General features: G+C 38.7%; 1 protein-coding gene and 1 long non-coding RNA gene across 2 annotated transcripts in view; one reads left to right on the top strand and one right to left on the bottom strand.

Annotated features, from left to right (window-relative positions):
- The window catches only part of PRKAR2A (protein kinase cAMP-dependent type II regulatory subunit alpha), a 113,135-nt gene that overhangs the window by 44,936 nt on the left and 47,967 nt on the right, over positions 1-20,232 (bottom strand). Inside the window, exon 2 of the mRNA XM_086698267.1 lies at positions 8,691-8,726. Coding sequence (XP_086554393.1) covers positions 8,691-8,726 — 36 coding nt within the window. The remainder of the gene's footprint in view (positions 1-8,690; positions 8,727-20,232) is intronic.
- The window catches only part of LOC147583611 (uncharacterized), a 60,471-nt gene continuing 41,197 nt past the window's right edge, over positions 959-20,232 (top strand). The window contains exons 1-2 of the long non-coding RNA XR_015248395.1: positions 959-1,129; positions 9,821-9,921. This is a non-coding gene — a long non-coding RNA (uncharacterized LOC147583611). The remainder of the gene's footprint in view (positions 1,130-9,820; positions 9,922-20,232) is intronic.

The raw sequence follows: 20,232 nt of genomic DNA, 5'->3' as shown, positions 1-20,232 counted from the left end.
TCCTTTTATATTTTTAGACATTAACGTAAGTGATGCAGCAAATATTACAGTTTTAAAGTCTTAAGGTACAGAAGTATGATTTAAACAAAAGTAGTTATTCCCAGTAAAATTATCGATGTTTCAATTTGTGGAAAAGTATTATGCTTTTATTTTTCAAAACTGGTTTTGAATTTTTTCCCTTTTCTTTTGAACTTCAGACTTACCTCCCTTGGCCTTTTCCCTGTTTCCACCCAACCTCTCTACTTCTTCCTGGTCTTGATCCCAGATCATTTTTCTCATCTTCTATATAAAGAATCCATTTTTAAGTGTCTATGTGATCGTTGCCCCTTGTATTTATACACATCAGGGAGCTTGTTTCAGTGCACAAGTGACCTGGGAGAAGCCCAGAGTCTGTGTGATCCCCTCTGAAGCCTCAAGAACTACACTGAGTGTCATGAGATGCTCAAGACCTACTGAAAATGAAGACTGAAAGAGTAGTACAATCCCTTGTTCACGGGAATTTGTTTTGCCACAGTTCTCCAGCAGATGTCACTGGTTAGCAACATGAAACTGTACAAAGTGACCAGAGACTATCCAGCACAATTTCTTCTTCCAAATTTTAACTGATGCTTCCTTCATCCAGAATGTGAATCATTTTTTTTTTTAATTTTTTTTTTCAACGTTTATTTATTTTTGGGACAGAGAGAGACAGAGCATGAACGGGGGAGGGGCAGAGAGAGAGGGAGACACAGAATCGGAAACAGGCTCCAGGCTCTGAGCCATCAGCCCTTGAATCATTTTTTAAAATATTTTACTTTTAAGTAATCTCTAGACCCAATGTGGGGCTTGGACTTATGACCCTGAGATCAAAAAGTCACACACTCCACTGACTGAGCTAGCCAGGTGCCTCCAGAAAGGTGAATCATTAAATGTGCTGGTGAAAGAAAACCCTTTCATTTCTACAAAGAAATGAGCCGGATCCTGGTCACAGCCTGAGACCCTATGCTGTCCTGCGAGCTCCCATGAAGAATTAACTCAGCCTGTGCGTATTAGTCAGCTTGGGCTGCCATTACAAAATACCAGTCTGAGTGGCTTAAAGAACAGAAATCTATTTCCTCACAGTTATGAAGGATGGAAGTTCAAGATCAAGGTATTGGCACATTGTTTTTCTCCTGGGGCCTCTTCACTTGGCTTGTGGATGGCTGCCTTCTTGCTGAGTCCTCACATGGTCCTTTGTCTCTATGGTGCACTCATGGTGTCTTTTCCTCTCTCTCTCTCTCTCTCTCTCTCTCTCTTTTTTTTAAGTAGGCTCCATGCCCAACTAAGGGCTCCAACTCAGACCCTGAGATCAAGACATGAGCTGAGATCAAGAGTCAGATGCTTAACCAAAAATAGCCACCCTACTTCCTCTTCTTATAAGGAAATCAGTCCTACTGGATTAGGACTCCACCCTTAACACCTTACTTAACCTTAACTGCCTCTTTTTTTTCAAAGGCCCTATTTCCACATACAGTCATACTGGGGGGTTAGGCTTCAACATAAGAATTTGAGGGGGACACAATTCAGTACTTAACACTGGATTTGTAAGTTATCTTAAGTACTGTTTGGTGATATTTCAGCTGAAGATAGCTATTGGTGGAAAAAATCCTGAATACTGTGAAAGGATATTAAGACAAAAATCAGTATTCCACTGTAAGTACGTAAGCCTGAAAAGGCAGAGACACCTGGTGAAGGAAAAGCACCTATCACACAGACATGAGTGACTACCATGGCACCAGATTCTCAGCAGACTCTACTGACTGGGCACGTTCATCAGATGCTCCCTGCCTAAACGTGGCATGATGCCAACACACAAATTTCTGATTAAAATGCTTGGAAGCTTCAACATGTGTTTAATAAATGAAAGGGTTTTCTGGGGATGACATTTTTTAATTAACAGAATCAGACTAACATTTCAAACTCAAAGACAGTTAATACTACTTTAGGACTATTTCAAGAAACCCGCTTTTAAAGAATTTATGAACTCTCTTCATTTGATGAATTTATCACATGATGTAAAAGGACTGCTGTGCTAGAACTTAAACTTGGAAGGCATAGCTTTCAATCCCAAATGCTTTGCAATGGAGAGGTAGCGTCAAGCAGGGAAAGACCTCACCTCTGAACATGCACTGGGGTCTGAGCTTGGCCCTACCCACCACTATTCACTATTTCCCTATATCCTAGATCTTTGGTCTGTCTCTTCAGTGGTAAGAGGAGATGGGATAATGATACTAAAACCATGTAAAAGGTTAATAATAGGAGGAGATATATTTAAAACACAGGGCTGGGCTCACAGGACATACTCAGTAACTGCTAGGTCTCTTTATGCTGCTTTACATTCCAAATTATTATTCGGTCAGACACACTGAGTTATCGTTGGAAGTCTTCTGCAATCTCTGACACAGCACATGTCTTCACACAACTAGTTATTGCTAAACTCTATGGATCACATAAGGAGCCCCATTCCCTACCTCTCTCGCCAAACTTCTTTTATCTCCTCACCTACAGCCAGAGCAGCAAGATCTAGTTCATCCCCCTTTGAGTCTTAAGACATCCTTTTACCTAGAATGCATCCTTCTTGGTACTAGCCAGACAGTAGCCATGTTTTACAACCTCCAGTGCAATTTCTGCCTCCTTCAAAGAAGTGTCTCTTGATTTTTTTTCTGCCCACAGTAATTTCTCCTCCGGATTTCTTTTTTCCTTTTTTTTTTTTTTTTTAATTTTTTATGTTTATTTACTTTTTGAGAGAGAGAGAGAGAGACAGAGTGTGAGCAGGGGAGGGCCAGAGAGGGATGGAGACACAGAATGTGAAGCAGGCTCCAGGCTCTGAGCTGTCAGCACAGAGCCCGATGTGGGGCTCAAACCCACAGCTGTGAGATTATGACCTGAGCTGAAGTCAGACGCCCAACCGATTGAGCCACCCAGGTGCCCCTCTCCTCTGGATTTCTAACCTGTTCTTTTGTTCCTTCCTTCTATCCATCCATCCACATTTACTGACATTGTCCTAAGTGTTAACTATATGCATCAATGAACAAAACAGACAAAAATTCTCTGATTGGAGCTTACCTTCTGGCATAGGGAGCTAGATAATAGGATAAATGAGAGAGAGAGAGAGAGAGACAGGAGAGGAACAGTAAGGAGAAAATAAAGTAAGGGAGACAGGGTGTGTGTGTGTGTACTGAACCTTACTAAAGACCTAAGTGAGAAGAAGTCTTTCAAGTGACAGTCTAAAGGATATAAATAATCCACAAAGATGGTTTTGAGGAGATTTGGGAGCAAAAGTCTGATTAGACTGGCCTCAAGAGAGAATAGAAGAAGAAAAAATAGATACAGCAAATATGGACAACTCCTTCAAGGAATCTGCTATAAAGATAGACAAAAAAAGTGGTGGCTGGAGAGTAAAGAGTGGTTTAAAAAAGTCGTATTTTATTTTTTACTAAAGGGAAGTCAATGCTACATTTTTTTGCTGAGAATAATAATCCAGTCGAAGGATGCAGATTATGCAGGAGAAAGGCAGTAACTGCTGGAAGGATGAAGGGACGAGATCTAATGTATAGGTGGACACTGGACTCAAATGCAAGTAAGGAAGGACAGATGTGGTAGGAGTCTATGGAAACTATCTTCTGTTGCTTTTATTTCCTTAGTTAAGAGAACAAAATCATCTGCCAGGAATGAGAATTTGGGAGGAGGTACAGGTTTGGGGAGAGAGAAGGTAAGAAACGCTTATCTAGGAGAGCAGAGTGAAAGAAGTATGGAGACACAGTATGAATGCTGGCATCTAAAGCCTACTAGAAGTTAATGATCAGGTGCTCAAAGTAAGGTCAGCCAACGGGCCTGTGTATTTTCCCTCAATCAAGTACAGCTGTGGTGCACATACAGCCTAAGAAGACAGTTGGGATTAACCAGAATGTGTTTTAGACAAGCAAGGAAAAAAGAAAAAGGAAACTGAGGATATGTGCCACAGAGTGGTTATAATCACTGAGCAAGGAATTTAAGGTTAGTAAAAGAGGAAGTGAGGAACAGTAAAAATGAAGCAAGATCAAGTTGTCAGCGGTGGAGCAGGGCAGCAAAAGAGCCCAGGCAACAGCAGGCAGCGGGAGACTGGGATCGCTGAGTATGAGGAGTTGTGATGCCCGTCGTTCCAGAGTATGACCACGGGGGTGAGTGGTTGAAGTAGGGTGGAAGACAAGAGGTGAAGAAATGGAGGGCAAGATTTGAAGAATTATCTAGATGGAAATAAGAAGAAACAGCCCATGGATTATTAGATAACTAAAACAAGGAAGAGAAGCGACTGACAGAATATAATAACGTGAGGTTTGAAGGCGAGGGTTTTAGGGAGGAGGGAGAGAGAATGGTTTGGAAGCAATAAGGAACAACAGAAACATTCACCCATCTATCATCAATGTTACAAGGAAAATGGAAGAGAAGAACCATCATCTGAGAAGCCTGTAGGGCAAGCCAAGCTTCAGCTAGATCAGGAAAATAATACACTCCAAGAATAGGCTGAGATTTTAGGGGATTTAGATGAAACTGTCCTCAGTTTCTGCATCTGTCCACTGGGGATAATCATAATGAGGCGTGTACCTCATAGTACTAATGTGAGGATTATGTTCAAGGACATAAGGAAGGCAATTAGAGAGATCTTAAAATGTGCACCTACCACACAGTCTGCACTAAAAAAAATGTTAGTTATTCCTACAGGCTATTTTCTCTCCTGCATAATCATTTTGATTCTTCTAAGAATCTTTTACTTTCACTTAACATTTGAATAATATTAAAAAGTTTTTTTAATTTTTTTTAACATTTATTTATTATTGAGACACAGAGAGACACAGAGCATGAGCAGGGGAGGGGTAGAGAGAGGGGGAAACACAGAATCTGAAGTAGGCTCCAGGCTCTGAGCTGTCAACACAGAGCCCGATGTGGGGCTCGAACTCACAAACTGTGAGATCATGACCCGAGCTGAAGTTGGTTGTTTAACCAACTGAGCCACCCAGGCGCCCCAATATTAAAAAGTTTTAGGGGCGCCTGGGTGGCTCAGTCGGTTAAGCGGCCGACTTCGGCTCAGGTCATTATCTCGCGGTCCGTGAGTTTGAGCCCCGTGTCGGGCTCTGTGCTGACAGCTCAGAGCCTGGAGCCTGTTTCAGATTCTGTGTCTCCTTCTCTCTGACCCTCCCCCGTTCATGCTCTGTCTCTCTCTGTCTCAAAAATAAATAAACGTTAAAAAAATAAAAATAAAAATAAATAAATAAATAAATTAATTAATTAAAAGTTTTAAATCTTCAATAAGACTGTAAACTCTAAGGAGGAGGGATAATATCATGTACTTGTCTGGGTTCTCCACAGAGTTCAAGGCCTGAACAACACTGACAGAAAGCCCAAGCAGCAATTCATGAACTAACACCACCTGTGACCTCTACAGAAGATGTCACTGTACTCTCTCATCTCCGAGATCTGTCTTACACATGTTACGAGATATCACTAATTGTCTGGGGAAAAAGGGGTATAGGGCAAGGATAAACAGAAATGGGAGATAATAGTGCATATAGATCTCATACCAACCTTAACTGCCACTCTATTTCTTCTCTGTAGCTGTCTCTCTACACATAAGAACATATTTTTTTCTATCTCCTTTCAACAGACTTTGGTGTACAACTTACCAAAGGCTTTCTGAAACATAAATGAGCAGATTTTCTCAAAGAAAAGGATTGAGGGATAGAAAAGGGATTCCAAGTGTTACTAGAAATTAGGTCATATGATAGTTTAAAATCAAGAATGAAGAGATATGAAAGAATGATGTGAGGGGTGCCTGGGGGGCTCAGTTGGTTGAGCGTCTGACTCTTGACTTAGGCTCAGGTCATGATCTCAGCGTTTGTGAAAATGAGCCCCAAGTCAGGCTCTGCACTGACAGCACAGAACCTGCTTGGGATTCTCTCTCCCTAACTCTCTCTCTGTCTCTCTCTCTCTTTCTTTCTCTGCCCTGCCACGCTCAAATGTGAGCATACACACTCTCTTTCTTTCTCAAAATAAATAAATAAACATAAAAAAAAAAAGAATGAGGAACACCTGGGTGGCTCAGTCAGTTAAGCATCCGCCTTCGGCTCAGGTCATAATCCCACAGTTCAGGAGTTGGAGCCCTGTGTCAGGCTCTGTGTAGACAGCTCAGAGCCTGGAGCCTGCTTCAGATTCTGCATCTCTCTCTCTCTCTCTCTCTCTCTCTCTCTCTCTCTCTCTCTCTCTCTGCCCTTCCCCCAACTTGCACTCTGTCTCTCTCTCAAAAATAAACATTTAAAAAAAAAAAGGGGCGCCTGGGTGGCGCAGTCGGTTTAGCGTCCGACTTCAGCCAGGTCACGATCTCGCGGTCCGTGAGTTCGAGCCCCGCGTCGGGCTCTGGGCTGATGGCTCAGAGCCTGGAGCCTGTTTCCGATTCTGTGTCTCCCTCTCTCTCTGCCCCTCCCCCGTTCATGCTCTGTCTCTCTCTGTCCCAAAAATAAATAAATGTTGAAAAAAAAAAATTAAAAAAAAAAATGATGTGATACATACAGCTCACACAGTAATTCTAAAACACATTAACCTCCCTACTATACAATCATAGAAACTCTAAATGTATCCAAAACTCAAACATTTTACTTATAAGGAAACTTGCAGAAAATATATTTACCAGTTCTATAAAAAAAAGGAGGACTCTTCTTAGCTTCAGAGAAATCACGAAAAAAAAGATCTATATATTCAATAAATATTTAGTGAGTGCTTGCTATGTGCTAGGCAGTGTTCATGGTACCAGTCACATATTAAAATTCGAGTCAATAAAAAATAGCAAAATTAAAATAAGCAGCACAACCAACTTGGGAAATGTTGCATTGAAACTTTCAAAAGGTTAAAAATGATGACAGAAATTTGCTCAAACTTACAAAAAAATAATCGCGATCATAATAGATAAAAGAGAAAAATACTACCAAACTAGTCCCATAGGAGAAAATAAAAACACATTTCTCATATTTGGAAAACACTCATTTTTGTTAATAATCAAAGGAGTGCCAAATAAAACAATCTGAGGTACTATTTTACATCTAAATTAAAGTAGTAGGCACCACCTATAACAGTGAGACGGTGGCAGAAGAGAGGCCTTTGTAGGGTGTTCTTTCTCCCTGCAGTCTATTCTGTAGAATGCCTCTGGAAAGCAATACACAGAAAAATCCAGGCAATGCTCAAGTCTCCGACCAGAGAGTGCTACTCAGCACTATAACTGAGGAAATAATTTTAGTGGTTCAACAGTGTATGCAAGAAGTTAATACAGCATAATCTAGAATACCAGAGAAATAGCAATACAAAAAGTAGCTTTTATGAATAGACATTTTTCCAAAGAAGACATCCAGATGGCCAACAGACACATGAAAAGATGCTCAATATCATTTATCATCAGGGAAATACAAATCAAAACTACAATGATGTATCACCTCACACCTGTCAGAATGGCTAAAATCAACAACACAAGAAACAAAAGGCATTGACAAGGATGTAGAGAAAGGGGAGCCCTCTTGCACTGTTGATGGGAATGAGAATGGTGCAGCCACTCTGGAACACAGTATGGAAGTTCCTCAAAAAGTTAAAAATAGGCGCGCCTGGGTGGCTCAGTTGGTTAGGCGCCCGACTTCAGCTCAGGTCATGATGATCTTGAGGTCCATGAGTCTGTGCTGACAGCTCAGAGCCTGGAGCCTGCTTCACACTCTTTGTCTCACTTTTGCTCTCTGTTTCTCCCCAGATCACACTCTGTCTCTGTCTCTCTCTCTCTCTCTCAAAAATAAACATTAAAAAAAAAAAGTTAAAAATAGGACTACCCTAGAATCCAGCAACCACACTACTAGGTATTTACCCAAAGAATACAAAAATACTAATTCATCTCTCTTCCTCCACCCCACTTGTACTCTGCCTCTCAAATAAGTGTTAAAAAAATTTTTTTTAAAAAATACTAATCCATAGGGATACATGCACCCCAATGTTTATAGCAGCATTATCTACAATAGCGAAATTATGTGAATGGCCCAAGTGTCCATCAATTGATGAATGGATAAGGAAGATGAGGTGTTTATATACAATGGAATATCACTCAACCATAAAAAAGAATGGAATCTTGCCATTTGCAATGACATGGATGGAGCTAAGTGAAATAAGTCAGTCACAGAAAGACTAAGAAGCATATGAATTCACTTACATTGGAATTTAACATGTGGAATTTAACAAAACAAATGAGCAAATCGTTGTTAAAAAAAAAAAGAGAGAGAGGGAGGCAAACCAAGAAACAGACTCTTAACCATAGAGAACAAACTTATGATTACCAGAGGGTAAGTGGGTGGGGGGATGGGTTAAACAGGTGATACGGATTAAGAAGTACACTTGTTGCAATGAGCTATATGCAAGTGTTGACAAAAAAAGTAGTTTTCAGAAGTCATAATTATGAACATGGAAAAATACTATTGACATAAATGAGACAAACTAATATGTACATATATACTCAGAACTTGAAACAGAATGGAGGAATTGCAGGTAATTTTTATAATGTTCTGTAATGCTGCTAACTTATCTTTTTATTTACAAGATCAGTTTATTTTTATTTAAAATAATCCCATCTTAAAACAGCATTTTGGCAGTATGTTATGAAAGAGAAAACATACCTGATACTCGCCGATCAAATCTGCCAGGAATTGGGACTGCAAAACAAAGAAGAAGCAATGTTCAGGCATCATTATGTCACATGACCCCACCTTTAACAATAGAACTAAAAGCACTTTAATACCAAATGTTGGGTCAATTCATACTCTTCTATAATCAATCACAGAGAGTAGTTCAACATGATCACATAAAGGCAATATAAAGAAGAATTTATCTTTTTGAAAACAAGCTCATTATAACTTCAATGTACTCAAGGTGGCAAATTTATTTGTTTACATTCATGTTCATCTAATTTGTATCATATTGGGGCACCTGGGTGGCTCAGTCGGTTAAGCATCCAACTCTGGATTTCAGCTCAGGCCATGATCTCATGGTTCATGAATTCGAGTCCCACATCTGGCTCCGCACTGGCAGTGTGGAGACGGCTTGGGATTGTCTCTCTCTCCCTCTCTCTCTTTCAAAGTAAATAAGTAAACTTAAAAATTTTCTTAAAAATAATAATTTGTATCATATCAAATGAATAAGAAGCCTACTGGGGCACCTGGGTGGCTCAGTCGGTTAAGCATCTGACTTCAGCTCAGGTCATGATCTCACAGTTCGTCAGTTCAAGCCCCATGTCGGGCTCTGTGCTGACAGATCAGAGCCTGGATCCTGCTTTGGATTCTGTGTCTCCCTCTCTCTCTGTCCCTCCCCTGCTCATGCTCTCTCTCTGTCTCACAAAAATAAATAAAATGTTAAAAATTTTTAAAAGTCTACTAAATTTATTGGTAATGATATTAAAAAGTTAAATTTTCTTCTTTAATATTCTTCAAAGATAATCCCAAGACTGCCAGATAATAGCATTTAAATTTCATTTCAAAACAATTTAATAAGTTTTACACTAAAGTGAAAAAGAAATTAGCTGTTAAGTTATATTCTCACTCAATACGGGTAGGTTTTCTCCTGCCCATGGTCAGTGTATTAATCAGAAAAATGTACCACATGTCTTTAGGTTGAAAAATAAACACAAATTTTCTCTTTGCTAATTTTTCCTGCTTTTTACCTATCATTCCTTATGTTTGGTGGTTATCTAAATTCTCAGTACTAAACTATATCATTTGAATAATGTAGGGTTTTTTGTTTGTTTTTTAAGATTTTTTTTAAAGGAAACTCCACCCAATGCGGGACTAGAACTCATGACCCCAAGATCAAGAGTCACATGCTTTACCAACCGAGCCAGCCAAGTTCCCCAAGGTGGGTTTTTTTTTTTTTTTAACTTTCAGAGCTTAATCTGATTATCTTAATTTTAAAAATTATGTAAATATCCCTTCTCACCCTCCATAAAAGGAGAAATTTGAAGATTAGTGAAAAATAAATTGAAGGTGGCTCAGAGAGCCAAACTCAACTAATATGAGGACTCAACAAAAATAGACTCAGGAAAGAGACAAATGCTTATTCACCACAACAGAACAAGAATTATCTTTTTGTATAGCTTGGGGTAAAAGTTATGTTATTGGAACAAACAGGTAAAATTTCAAAAGAAAACCCGAGCCATTATTGATAGAAAGTACCTATGATAGTCCTTTCCCACTTCCTCAGTGAAACTGTGGATTTGTCAAAATTAATGCACCCACCAGCAAAGAAAGATGGTAAATTCAGTTCAACAGATATAGGTAGGGTACCCAGTACATGACAAGCACTGTTAGTAGACAATTTGGGAGACAGTAGTAGATAAAACAAAGACTCCTGGTTTCATGAAACGTGCACTCTAGCTTGAGATGTGTGGGAGAGTTTCCTTCAATCACTTAAATCACACGTTCCTGTCACTCAAATAGATTAGATGAAATGTGTAAGAGCTTACACTCTCAATCCAGGCCTCATGGGACTTCCATAATTAAAACCCCACTAAACATCAGTATATAACCTAAAATTATAAAACATACAATGAAACAATTTGGCATGGGTGCTATCAGGGAGTATCTCAAAAAAGGATTAGATATTAAAATTATGGAACTACTATAAAATCAGAACAGAATGTTTAAAACAAAGACAAAAATGGGAATCAAAGCATAAATAAAGGAATAAGATACAACCAAAACAAAGCAAGGAGGATTGAAAAAAATTTGGAATTTCTAGGAAAAAAAATAACACATTGAAATTTTTAAAAACTATGATGCAAGGCAACTTCTCTGGGTACATAACATCTAAAAGTGCTGGAAATTGTAAAACATCACTACCAACAACTTACTACAATAATACTGATGTAAATGTACAGATATAAATCGCAAGGAAAATCAGAAAATATCTGGAGATAAATGAAAACAAAAACAATATACTAAAACTTATGGGTGTACTAAAAGTAGTGCGAAGAGGGAAATTTGTAGCTATAAATGCTTATGTTCAAAAAGAAGAGGAGTGCCTGGGTGGCTCAGTCGGTTAAGCGTCCAACTTCAGCTCAGGTCATGATCCTGTGGTTTGTGGGTTCGAGCCCCGCGTCGGGCTCTGTGCTGACAGCTCGGAGCCTGGAGCCTGCTTCAGATTCTGTGTCTCCCTCTCTCTCTGCCCTCCCCCGCTTGCACTCTGTCTCTCTCTCTCCCTCTCAAAAATAAATAAACATTTTTAAAAAAATTTTTAAAAAGAAAAAAAGAAAGAAAAAGAAGAAAAATCTCAAATTAATAAGCTAATTGTATACCTTAAGGAAGTAGGGGAAAAAAGGGCAAACTGAACCCTAAAGCAGCAGAAATAAGGAAATTCAGAGTGGAGAGAAACTAAAATAAAGCATAGGAAAAAAAAAATCAGTGAAACTGAAAGTTGATTCTTTGAAAAGATCAACAAAATCAATAAGCTGCTGACTGACTTAGACTAACTAAGAAAAAAGAAGAGTTAAATTACTAAAATTAAAGTGGGGATACTACAATGGAATACACAGAAATAAAAAGGATTATGATACTCTGAAAATAGTATGCCAACAAACTGAATAACCTAGATGAAATAGAGGAAATAGACAAATTTCTAGAAATACACAAACTTCCAAAACTTACACAAAAGGAATAGAAAAATCCCAACAATCTGTAACAAATAGGGGGATGAAACTGGTAATCAAAAATCTCCTGGCAGGGGCGCCTGGATGACTCAGTTGGTTGAGGATCAGACGCTTAATTTCGTTTGGCTCAGGTCATGAGTTCATGAGTTCAAGCCCTGTATGGGGCTCGGAGTGTGGAACCTACTTAAGATTCTCTGTCTCTGTCTCTCCCGCCTTCCCTCCCTCCCTCTCCCTCTTTTCCTTCCCCTGCTCACTTGTTCTCCTTCTCTAAAAAAAAAAACAAAAAAAAACAAAAAAAAACAAAAATCCCTGAACAGAGAAAAGCCCAAGACTAGATGTCTTCATTGTACATTCTACTAAACATTTAAAGAATTAACATCAACCCCTGTTATACTCATCCAAAAAAATCAAAGATAAGGGAATACTTCCTAACTCATTTTATTTTTTTCAGTTTTTAAAAAACTTTTCATTTTATTTTTTATTTTATTTTAGATAGAGAAAGAACACACACGTTGGGGAGAGGGGGAGGGAGGGAAGGAGGGAGAGAGAGAGAGAGAGACAGAGAGAGAGAGAGAGAGAGAGAGAGAGAGAGAGAGAATCCTAAGCAGGCTCCAAGCTCAGCACAGAGCCTGACAAAGGGCTCAATCTCACAACCCTGAGATCATGACCTGAGCTGAAATCAAAAGTCGGATGCTCAACCAACTGAGCCACCCAGGTGCCCCCTTAACTCATTTTGTAAGGCCAGCATTACCTTGATACTAAAGACAGACAAAGGCATTGCAAGTAAACAAAATATTCATTATGAATATAGACATAAAAAAATCCTCAAAATCCTCAAAAAAATAGTACCTAGCAACATATTAAAGTGATTATACACCATGACCAAGTGGGATTTATCCCAGGAATGCAAGGGTGGCTCAAAATAAAGAATGTCAAGCAAAATACACCACATTAATAGAATGAAGAGGTGGGGAGGGGCAACTACATCAGCATCTCAATGACGCAGAACAAGCATTTGACAAAATGACACTCTTTCATGTAAAAAATAAAGGAGAATATAAGGGAATTTCCTCAACATGAAAAAGGCACATATGAAAAACCCACAGCTAACACCAACTCAATGGTAAAAGACTGAAGGTTTCTCCCTAAGATCAGGAACAAGACAGGATGCCTGCTTTAGCCATTTCTATTCAACATATTACTGAAAGCTCTGGCCATAGCAATTAGGAAATAAAAAGAAATAAAAAGCATCCAAATTAGAAAGGAAAAAGTAAAATTATCTGCTTGTGGAATGACATGATCTTCTATGTAGAAAACCTTGAAGAATCCACACACACAAAAAAAGTTAGACTTAATAAATGAATACAGCAAAGTTGCAGGATATAAAATCAACATGCAAGAGGTGCTTGGGTGACTCAGTTGGTTAAACCTCCCACTGGCTCAGGTCATGATCTCACAGTTCGTGAGTTCAAGGCCCACATCAGGCTCTCTGCTGTCCACACAGAGCCCACTTCAGATCCTCCCTCTCCCTCTCTATCCCTCCCCTGGTCACACATGTGCATGCTCTGTCCCTCTCTCTTTTTTTCTCTCTCCCAAAAATAAATGTTAAGAAAAATCAACACCCAAAATTGTACTTCTATACAACTGCAATGAACAATCCAAAAAGAAAATATCTTTAAAACTCCATTCATAACAGCATCAAAAAGAATAAAATATTTAGGAATGAATTTAACCAAGGAGGTGAGAGATTTGTACACTGAAAACTACAAAACATTACTAAAAGAAATTAAAGGAGACATAAATAAACCTTTTGCATTATATATCAAATCATCATGTTGTACACTTTAAATATCTTAAAAAATTTTTTTTAACGTTTATTTATTTTTGAGACAGAGAGAGACAGAGCATGAACGGGGGAGGGTCAGAGACAGAGGGAGACACAGAACCCAAAACAGGCTCCAGGCTCTGAGCGGTCAGCACAGAGCCCGACGCAGGGCTCGAACCCATGGACCGCAAGGTCATGGCCTGAGCCGAAGTCGGATGCTTAACTGACTGAGCCACCCAGGCGCCCCTAAATATCTTTAAATATTTGTCAATTGTACCTAAATGAAGCCTGAGAAATAAAGACAGAAATAAATGGAAAGCCATCCCATATTAAAGGACTAAAAGACATACTATTGTTAAGATGACAATACTATCCAAAGTAATCTACAGATTCAAAGCAATCTCTATTAAAATTCCAATGGTGGCTTTTTTTTTTATAGGAATGATAAAATCCTTCCTAAAATTCATGTAGAATCTCAAAGGATCCCAAGTACCCAACTATTCTTGAAAAAGATAAAGTTGGAGGACTCATACTTGATTTCAAAACTTACTACAAAGCCACAGTAATCAAAACAATATGGTATTGTCATAGGGATAGAAATATAGACCAGGGGGCGCCTGGGTGGCGCAGTCGGTTAAGCGTCCGACTTCAGCCAGGTCACGATCTCGCGGTCCGTGAGTTCGAGCCCCGCGTCGGGCTCTGGGCTGATGGCTCAGAGCCTGGAGCCTGTTTCCGATTCTGTGTCTCCCTCTCTCTCTGCCCCTCCCCCGTTCATGCTCTGTCTCTCTCTGTCCCAAAAATAAATAAACGTTGAAAAAAAAAAATTTAAAAAAAAAAAAAAAAGAAATATAGACCAGACCCATGGAATACAGAACCCAGAACTAAACCCTTCATATATGTGGTGAATTGATTTTCAACAAAAGTGCCAAAATCACCCAAGGGGGAAAGGATAGTCTTTTCAACAAATGGTGTTGGGAAAATTGGATCTCCACCTGCAAAAAAAATGAAGCTGGACTCTTACCTTTTTCACCATATATAAAAATGAACTCAAAATGGACCAAAGACATAAAATTAAAATTATAAAACTCTTAGATGAAAACACAGGAAAATCTTTATGACACTGGATTTAGCGATGTTTTCTTGGATATAACATCAAAAGCATAGGTACAAAAAAAGAAATTAATAAACTGGACTACTTCAAAATGAAAAACTTCTGTGTATCAAAAGATAAAACAGGAGTACATGGGTGGTTCAGTCAGTTAAGCGTCTCTTGATTTCAGCTCATTTCATGGTTTTTGAGTTCAAGCCCTGCTTCAGACTCTGTGCTGACAAAGTGTAGAGCCTGCTTGGGATTTTCTCTCTCTGCCCCTCCCCACCCCAGCTCTCGAGCTTGCATGCTCTCTCCCAAAATAAATAAACTTAAAAAAAAGACACAATGAAGTGAAATGGCAACCCATGGAATGGGAGAAAGTATTTTCAAATAATGTATCTATTACATCCAGAATAAAGAATTCCTACCACTCAACAAAAACAACAAAAACCAATATGTACAAATGACAGATAACCACATGAAAAGATACTCAATACTACTAATCAATAGAGAAATGCAAATGAAAAACACAATGAGATACCAATTCACACCTTTTAAAGATGACTACTATTAAACACTTTTTTAAAAAATACTTATTTAATTTTGAGAGAGAGAGAGAGAAAGTGGGGAAGGTGTGGGGGGAGAGAGAGAGAGAGAGAGACACTGAATCCGAAGCAGGCTCCAGGGTCTGAGCTGTCAGCAGAGACTGAGGGGAAGGCTGGAACCCAGGCACCCCTAAAGATGGCTACTATTTAAAAAAAAAAAAAAGCAAACAAACAAACAAACAAAAAGAAACAAGAGCAGGGGTGCCTGGGTGGCTCAGTCGGCTAAGAGTCTGACTTCCGCTCAGGTCATGATCTCGTGGTTTGGGAGTTTGAGGCCAGTGTCCCAGGCTCTGTGCTCACAACTCAGAGCTTGGAGCCTGGAGCCTGCTTCGGATTCTGTTCTCCCTCTCCCTCTGCCCCTTTCCTGCTCATGCTCTGTCTCTCTCAAAAATAAATAAACATTAAAAAACAAAACAAAACAAAACAAGAACAGATAATAAGGGCGGCAAGAATGTGAAGAAATTGGAATCCTTTTGCATTCTTGGCCACAATGTGAAATGGTGCAGCTGCTGTGTAAAACAGTATGGCTTCTCTTCAAAGATTAAAAACGAATTACCATACGATCCAACAATTCTACTTCTGGGTATGTATCCAAAAGAACTGAAAGCAGGGTCTCAAAGAGATATTATAGTACACCCACATACATAGCCAAAAGGTGGAAGCAACCCAAGTATCCATCAGTGGATGAAAAGATAAACAAAATGTGGTATACATACAATGGGATATTATTCAGCCTTTAAAAGGAAGGAAATTCTGAAACTTGCTATAAGATTCTACGAATGAATCTTGAAGACATTATGCTAAATAAAGTCAGTTACAAAAAAGACAAATCTTGTATGATTCCACTTATATGAGGTACCTGGAATAGTCAAATTCATAGAAATAGAGAGAATAGCAGTTGCTAAGGGGGAGGGGAGAGGGAGGAGTTATTATTTAATGGGTACAGAGTTTCAGTTTTGCAATACCCAAAGATGTCTAGAGATAGATGGTGGTGATTGTTATGAATGTACTTAATGGCAGTGAATTACTTTAAAAAGGTAAATTTGGGGGCACCTGGGTGGCTCAGTCATTTGAGCGACTGACTCTGGATTTTGGCTTGGGTTATGGTACCAGGGTTGTGGTACCAGGGTTGCGCCCCGTGCCAGGCTCTGTGCTAGTGTGGAACCTGCTTAAGATTCTCTCTTTTTCTGTCCCTCTCCCCTGCTTGCACTTGCCCTTCTCTCTCAAATTAAAAAAAAAAAAAAAAAGGTAAATTTAGGTTCTGTGTATCTGTCTACAATTTTTAAAAATGTAAATACGTGTAAAGCAAAAAATGACATTATAATGTATATGTGTGTGTACACATGTGCATGTGTATATAAAGAGGAAGTAAGAGAGAAAGCAAAGCATGGCAAAACATTAACAAGCAGTCAATCTAGGAGTTCACTTGCTCTTTCAATTTTTCAGTAGGGTTGCAATTTTTTCTAATAAATATTTAAAAATTAATCTCAATGTAGCCCCTCAAATCAAACATGATAGACTTTCATTTTTTATCACTTCATTTTTATTCTGTTGTCAAATCATGTTTCTGTATAACCAATTCAAAGTAAATTAAATGCATGCATAGTCTTTTTTTCTTTTGAATTTTTAAATTTCTATCATCTCTATTAAAATATATGTATATTTATGTTAAATTTATATAAAACTTATGTTTACAGTTTATCTGTACATGTACTTATTTTATTTTGTCTAATGTTTATTTATTTTGAGAGAGCATGAGCATGAGTGGGGGAGGGACAGAGAGAGAGAGGGAGAGAGAATCCCAACCAGGTTCTGTGCTGTGTGGAGCCTGATGTGGGGCTTAATCTCATAAACCATGAGATCATGACCTAAACCGAAACCAAGAGTCAGATGCTTAACTAAGCCACCCAGGCACCCCTTACTTAATTTTTTTTATTTGAATATTGTTGACCTGTTACATTAGTTTCAGGTGTACAACATAGTAATTCAACTTCTCTATACATTATGCTATGCTCATAAGTGTAGCCTACCATCTGTCACCATTCAATGCTATTAGAATATCATTGAGTATATTCCCTATGCTGTGCTTTTTATTACCATGACTTATTCATTCCATAAGTGGAAGCCTGTATCTCCCCCTCTGCTTCACCACCTTGTCCATCTCCTCATCCCACTTCTGGCAACTGTCTCTGGATTTATAGGTCTAATTCTGCTTTTTGTTTATTCATTTGTTTTTTAGATTCCACATATGAATGAAATCATATGGTACTGTCTTTCTCAGTCTGACTTTTTTCACTTAGATAATACCCTAGGTCCATCCATGTAGTCACAAATGGCCCCAAATAGCCAAAGCAATCTTGAGGAAGAAAAACAAAGCTGGAAGTATCACAATACCAGATCTCAAGATATACTACAAGGCTGTAGCAATCAAAACAGTATGGTATTGGCACAAAAAGAGATACATAGATCAACTGAACAGAAGAGAGAGCCCAGAAATAAACCCTCGCTTAAATGGCCAATTCATCTATGACAAAGAAGGCAATAATACATAATGGGGAAAAGACAGCTTCTCTTTAATAAATGGTGCTGGGAAAACTGGACAGCTACATGCAAAAGAGTGAAGCTGGACTACTTTCCAACACCATACACAAAAATAAAGCCAAAATAGATTAAAGATCTAAATGTGAGATGTGAAACCGTAAAAATCTTCGAAGAGAACAAAGGCAGTAATTTCTGACATCAGCCATGGCAACATTTTTCTAGATATATATCTCTTGAGACAAGGGAAAAAAAGCAAAAATATATTATTGAGACTACATCAAAATAAAATCTCCTACACAGCAAAGAAAACCATCAACAAAACAAAACAGCAACCTACTGAATAGGAGAAGATATTTGCAAATGATATATCTAATATATCAAAACATAGGGGAGCCTGGGTGGCTCAGTTGGTTAAGCGTCCGACTTCGGCTCAGGCCATGATCTCACGGTTTGTGAGTTTGAGCCCCGCACTGGGCTCTGTGCTGACAGCTCAAAGCCTGGAGCCTGCTTCAAATTCTGTGTCTCCTCCTCTCTGCCCCTCCCATGCTCATGCTCTGTCTCTGTCTCTCAATAATAAATAAATGTTATAAAAATTTTTTTTTATTTAAAAAAAATTTTTTTAAATGTTTTATTTATTTTTGAGACAGAGAGAGACAGAGCATGAACGGGGGAGGGGCAGAGAAAGAGGGAGACACAGAATCCGAAACAGGCTCCAGGCTCTGAGCTGTCAGCACAGAGCCCAACACGGGGCTCGAACTTACGGACCGTGAGATCATGACCTGAGCCGAAGTCAGACGCTTAACCGACTGAGCCACCCAGGCGCCCCCCAAAAAATTTTTTTTACATATTCAAAATATAAAGAACTTATACAATTCAACACCAAAAAAACCCAACCCAACCCAAAACAAAACAAAAAAAACAAAACCAAAAACCCAAATTAAGACAGGACACCTGGCTGGCTCAGTCGGTGAAGAGTGTGACTCTTGATCTCGGGGTTGTGGGTTTGAGCCCCATGGGAGGTGTAGAGATTACTTAAAAATACAATCTTTAAAAAAAAAAAAATGAGAGACAATTACTGTATGATTTCACTCATATGTGGAATTTAGGAAATAAGAAAAATGAACAAAGGAAAAAACAGACCAAAAAACACTCATATACAGAGAACAAATTGGTGGTGGCCAGAGGGGAAGTAGGAAGGGGGATGAGTAAAATAGATGAAGTGGATTAAGAGTACACTGACTGTGGGGTGCCTGGGGGCTCAGTCGGTTAAGTGTCCGGCTTCGACTCGGGTCATAATCTCATGGTTCATGAATTTGAGCCCCACATTGGGCTCTGTGCTGACAGCTCAGAGCCTGGGGCCTGCTTTGGACTCTGTGTCTCCCTTTCTCTCTGCCCATCTCCAGCTCACGCTGTGTGTGTGCCTCCCTCAAAAATAACATTAAAAAAAAAAAGTACACTTATTGTGATGAACACTGAGTAATTTATAGAATGGTTGTATCATTATAATGTAAACTTGAAACTAATGTAATACTATGTTAATTATATTTGAATAAAAACTAAAATTAAAATAAAAAATTTTAAATGAGCAGAGGACTTGAATAGATGTTTTTCCAAAGACATACAGATAGCCAAGACACATGAAAAGATGCTCAACAACACTGTCAGGGAAATGCAAATAAAAGCCACAATGAAATATCACCTTATACTTGTCAGAACGGCTAAAATCAAAAGGGCATGCATAGTTTTTTAAAGTAAATTAAATAATGTGCTGAAATTCATTGTTTCATAATATATGGAACTAAAATTTTAATTTTTTTTGAATGTTAATTTATTTTTGGGAGAGAGAGCGAGAGAGAGAACAAGCGGGGAACAGGCAGAAAGAGAAGAGGACAGAGGACCTGAAGCAGGCTTTGCACTGACAGCAGAGAGCCCAAGGTGGGGCTCAAACTCACAAACCGTGAGATCGTGACCTGAGCCAAAGTTGGACGTTTAACTGACTGAGCCATCCAGGCACCCCTAAAAGTTTTAAATGCAGACTTAAAATCACTATTTTCATAAATCATGCAAAAAAGACAAAACGATTTTTTAAATTTCTGAAGCATTGTGTTGCTACAAAAGACTACAAAAGTATAAAAAAGGAAAAGTTGACTTGTAGTGGAAAATGTAATTAAAAACAAGAGTCTTAAGGCATTTAGCTTGAATGAATGAGTGGATGAACATGTTGCCTAATAAACCGATGTACAATTTATTTTTAAATTAGTACATGTCTTCCAAGGTTTTATAGGACCAGAAGAAACAGCTGCTGTTGGAGCAAGATACACTGCCAAGGCATCCAGAGAATGTTAATAACTATAGCAGTCAAAGAGACCACCTTGTTCTAATTTCACCACTACTTAGCTCAAAACAGCCCATCAGACTTTATGTGGATCAGATGAATATTCAACTAGCATAGCAGGTATAA

Source organism: Puma concolor, chromosome A2, assembly GCF_028749965.1.
Source record: "Puma concolor isolate L17-30 chromosome A2, mPumCon1.1.hap2, whole genome shotgun sequence".
NCBI classification, from domain to species: Eukaryota; Metazoa; Chordata; class Mammalia; order Carnivora; family Felidae; genus Puma; species Puma concolor.
This window is presented reverse-complemented; position numbering and strand designations above follow the sequence as displayed.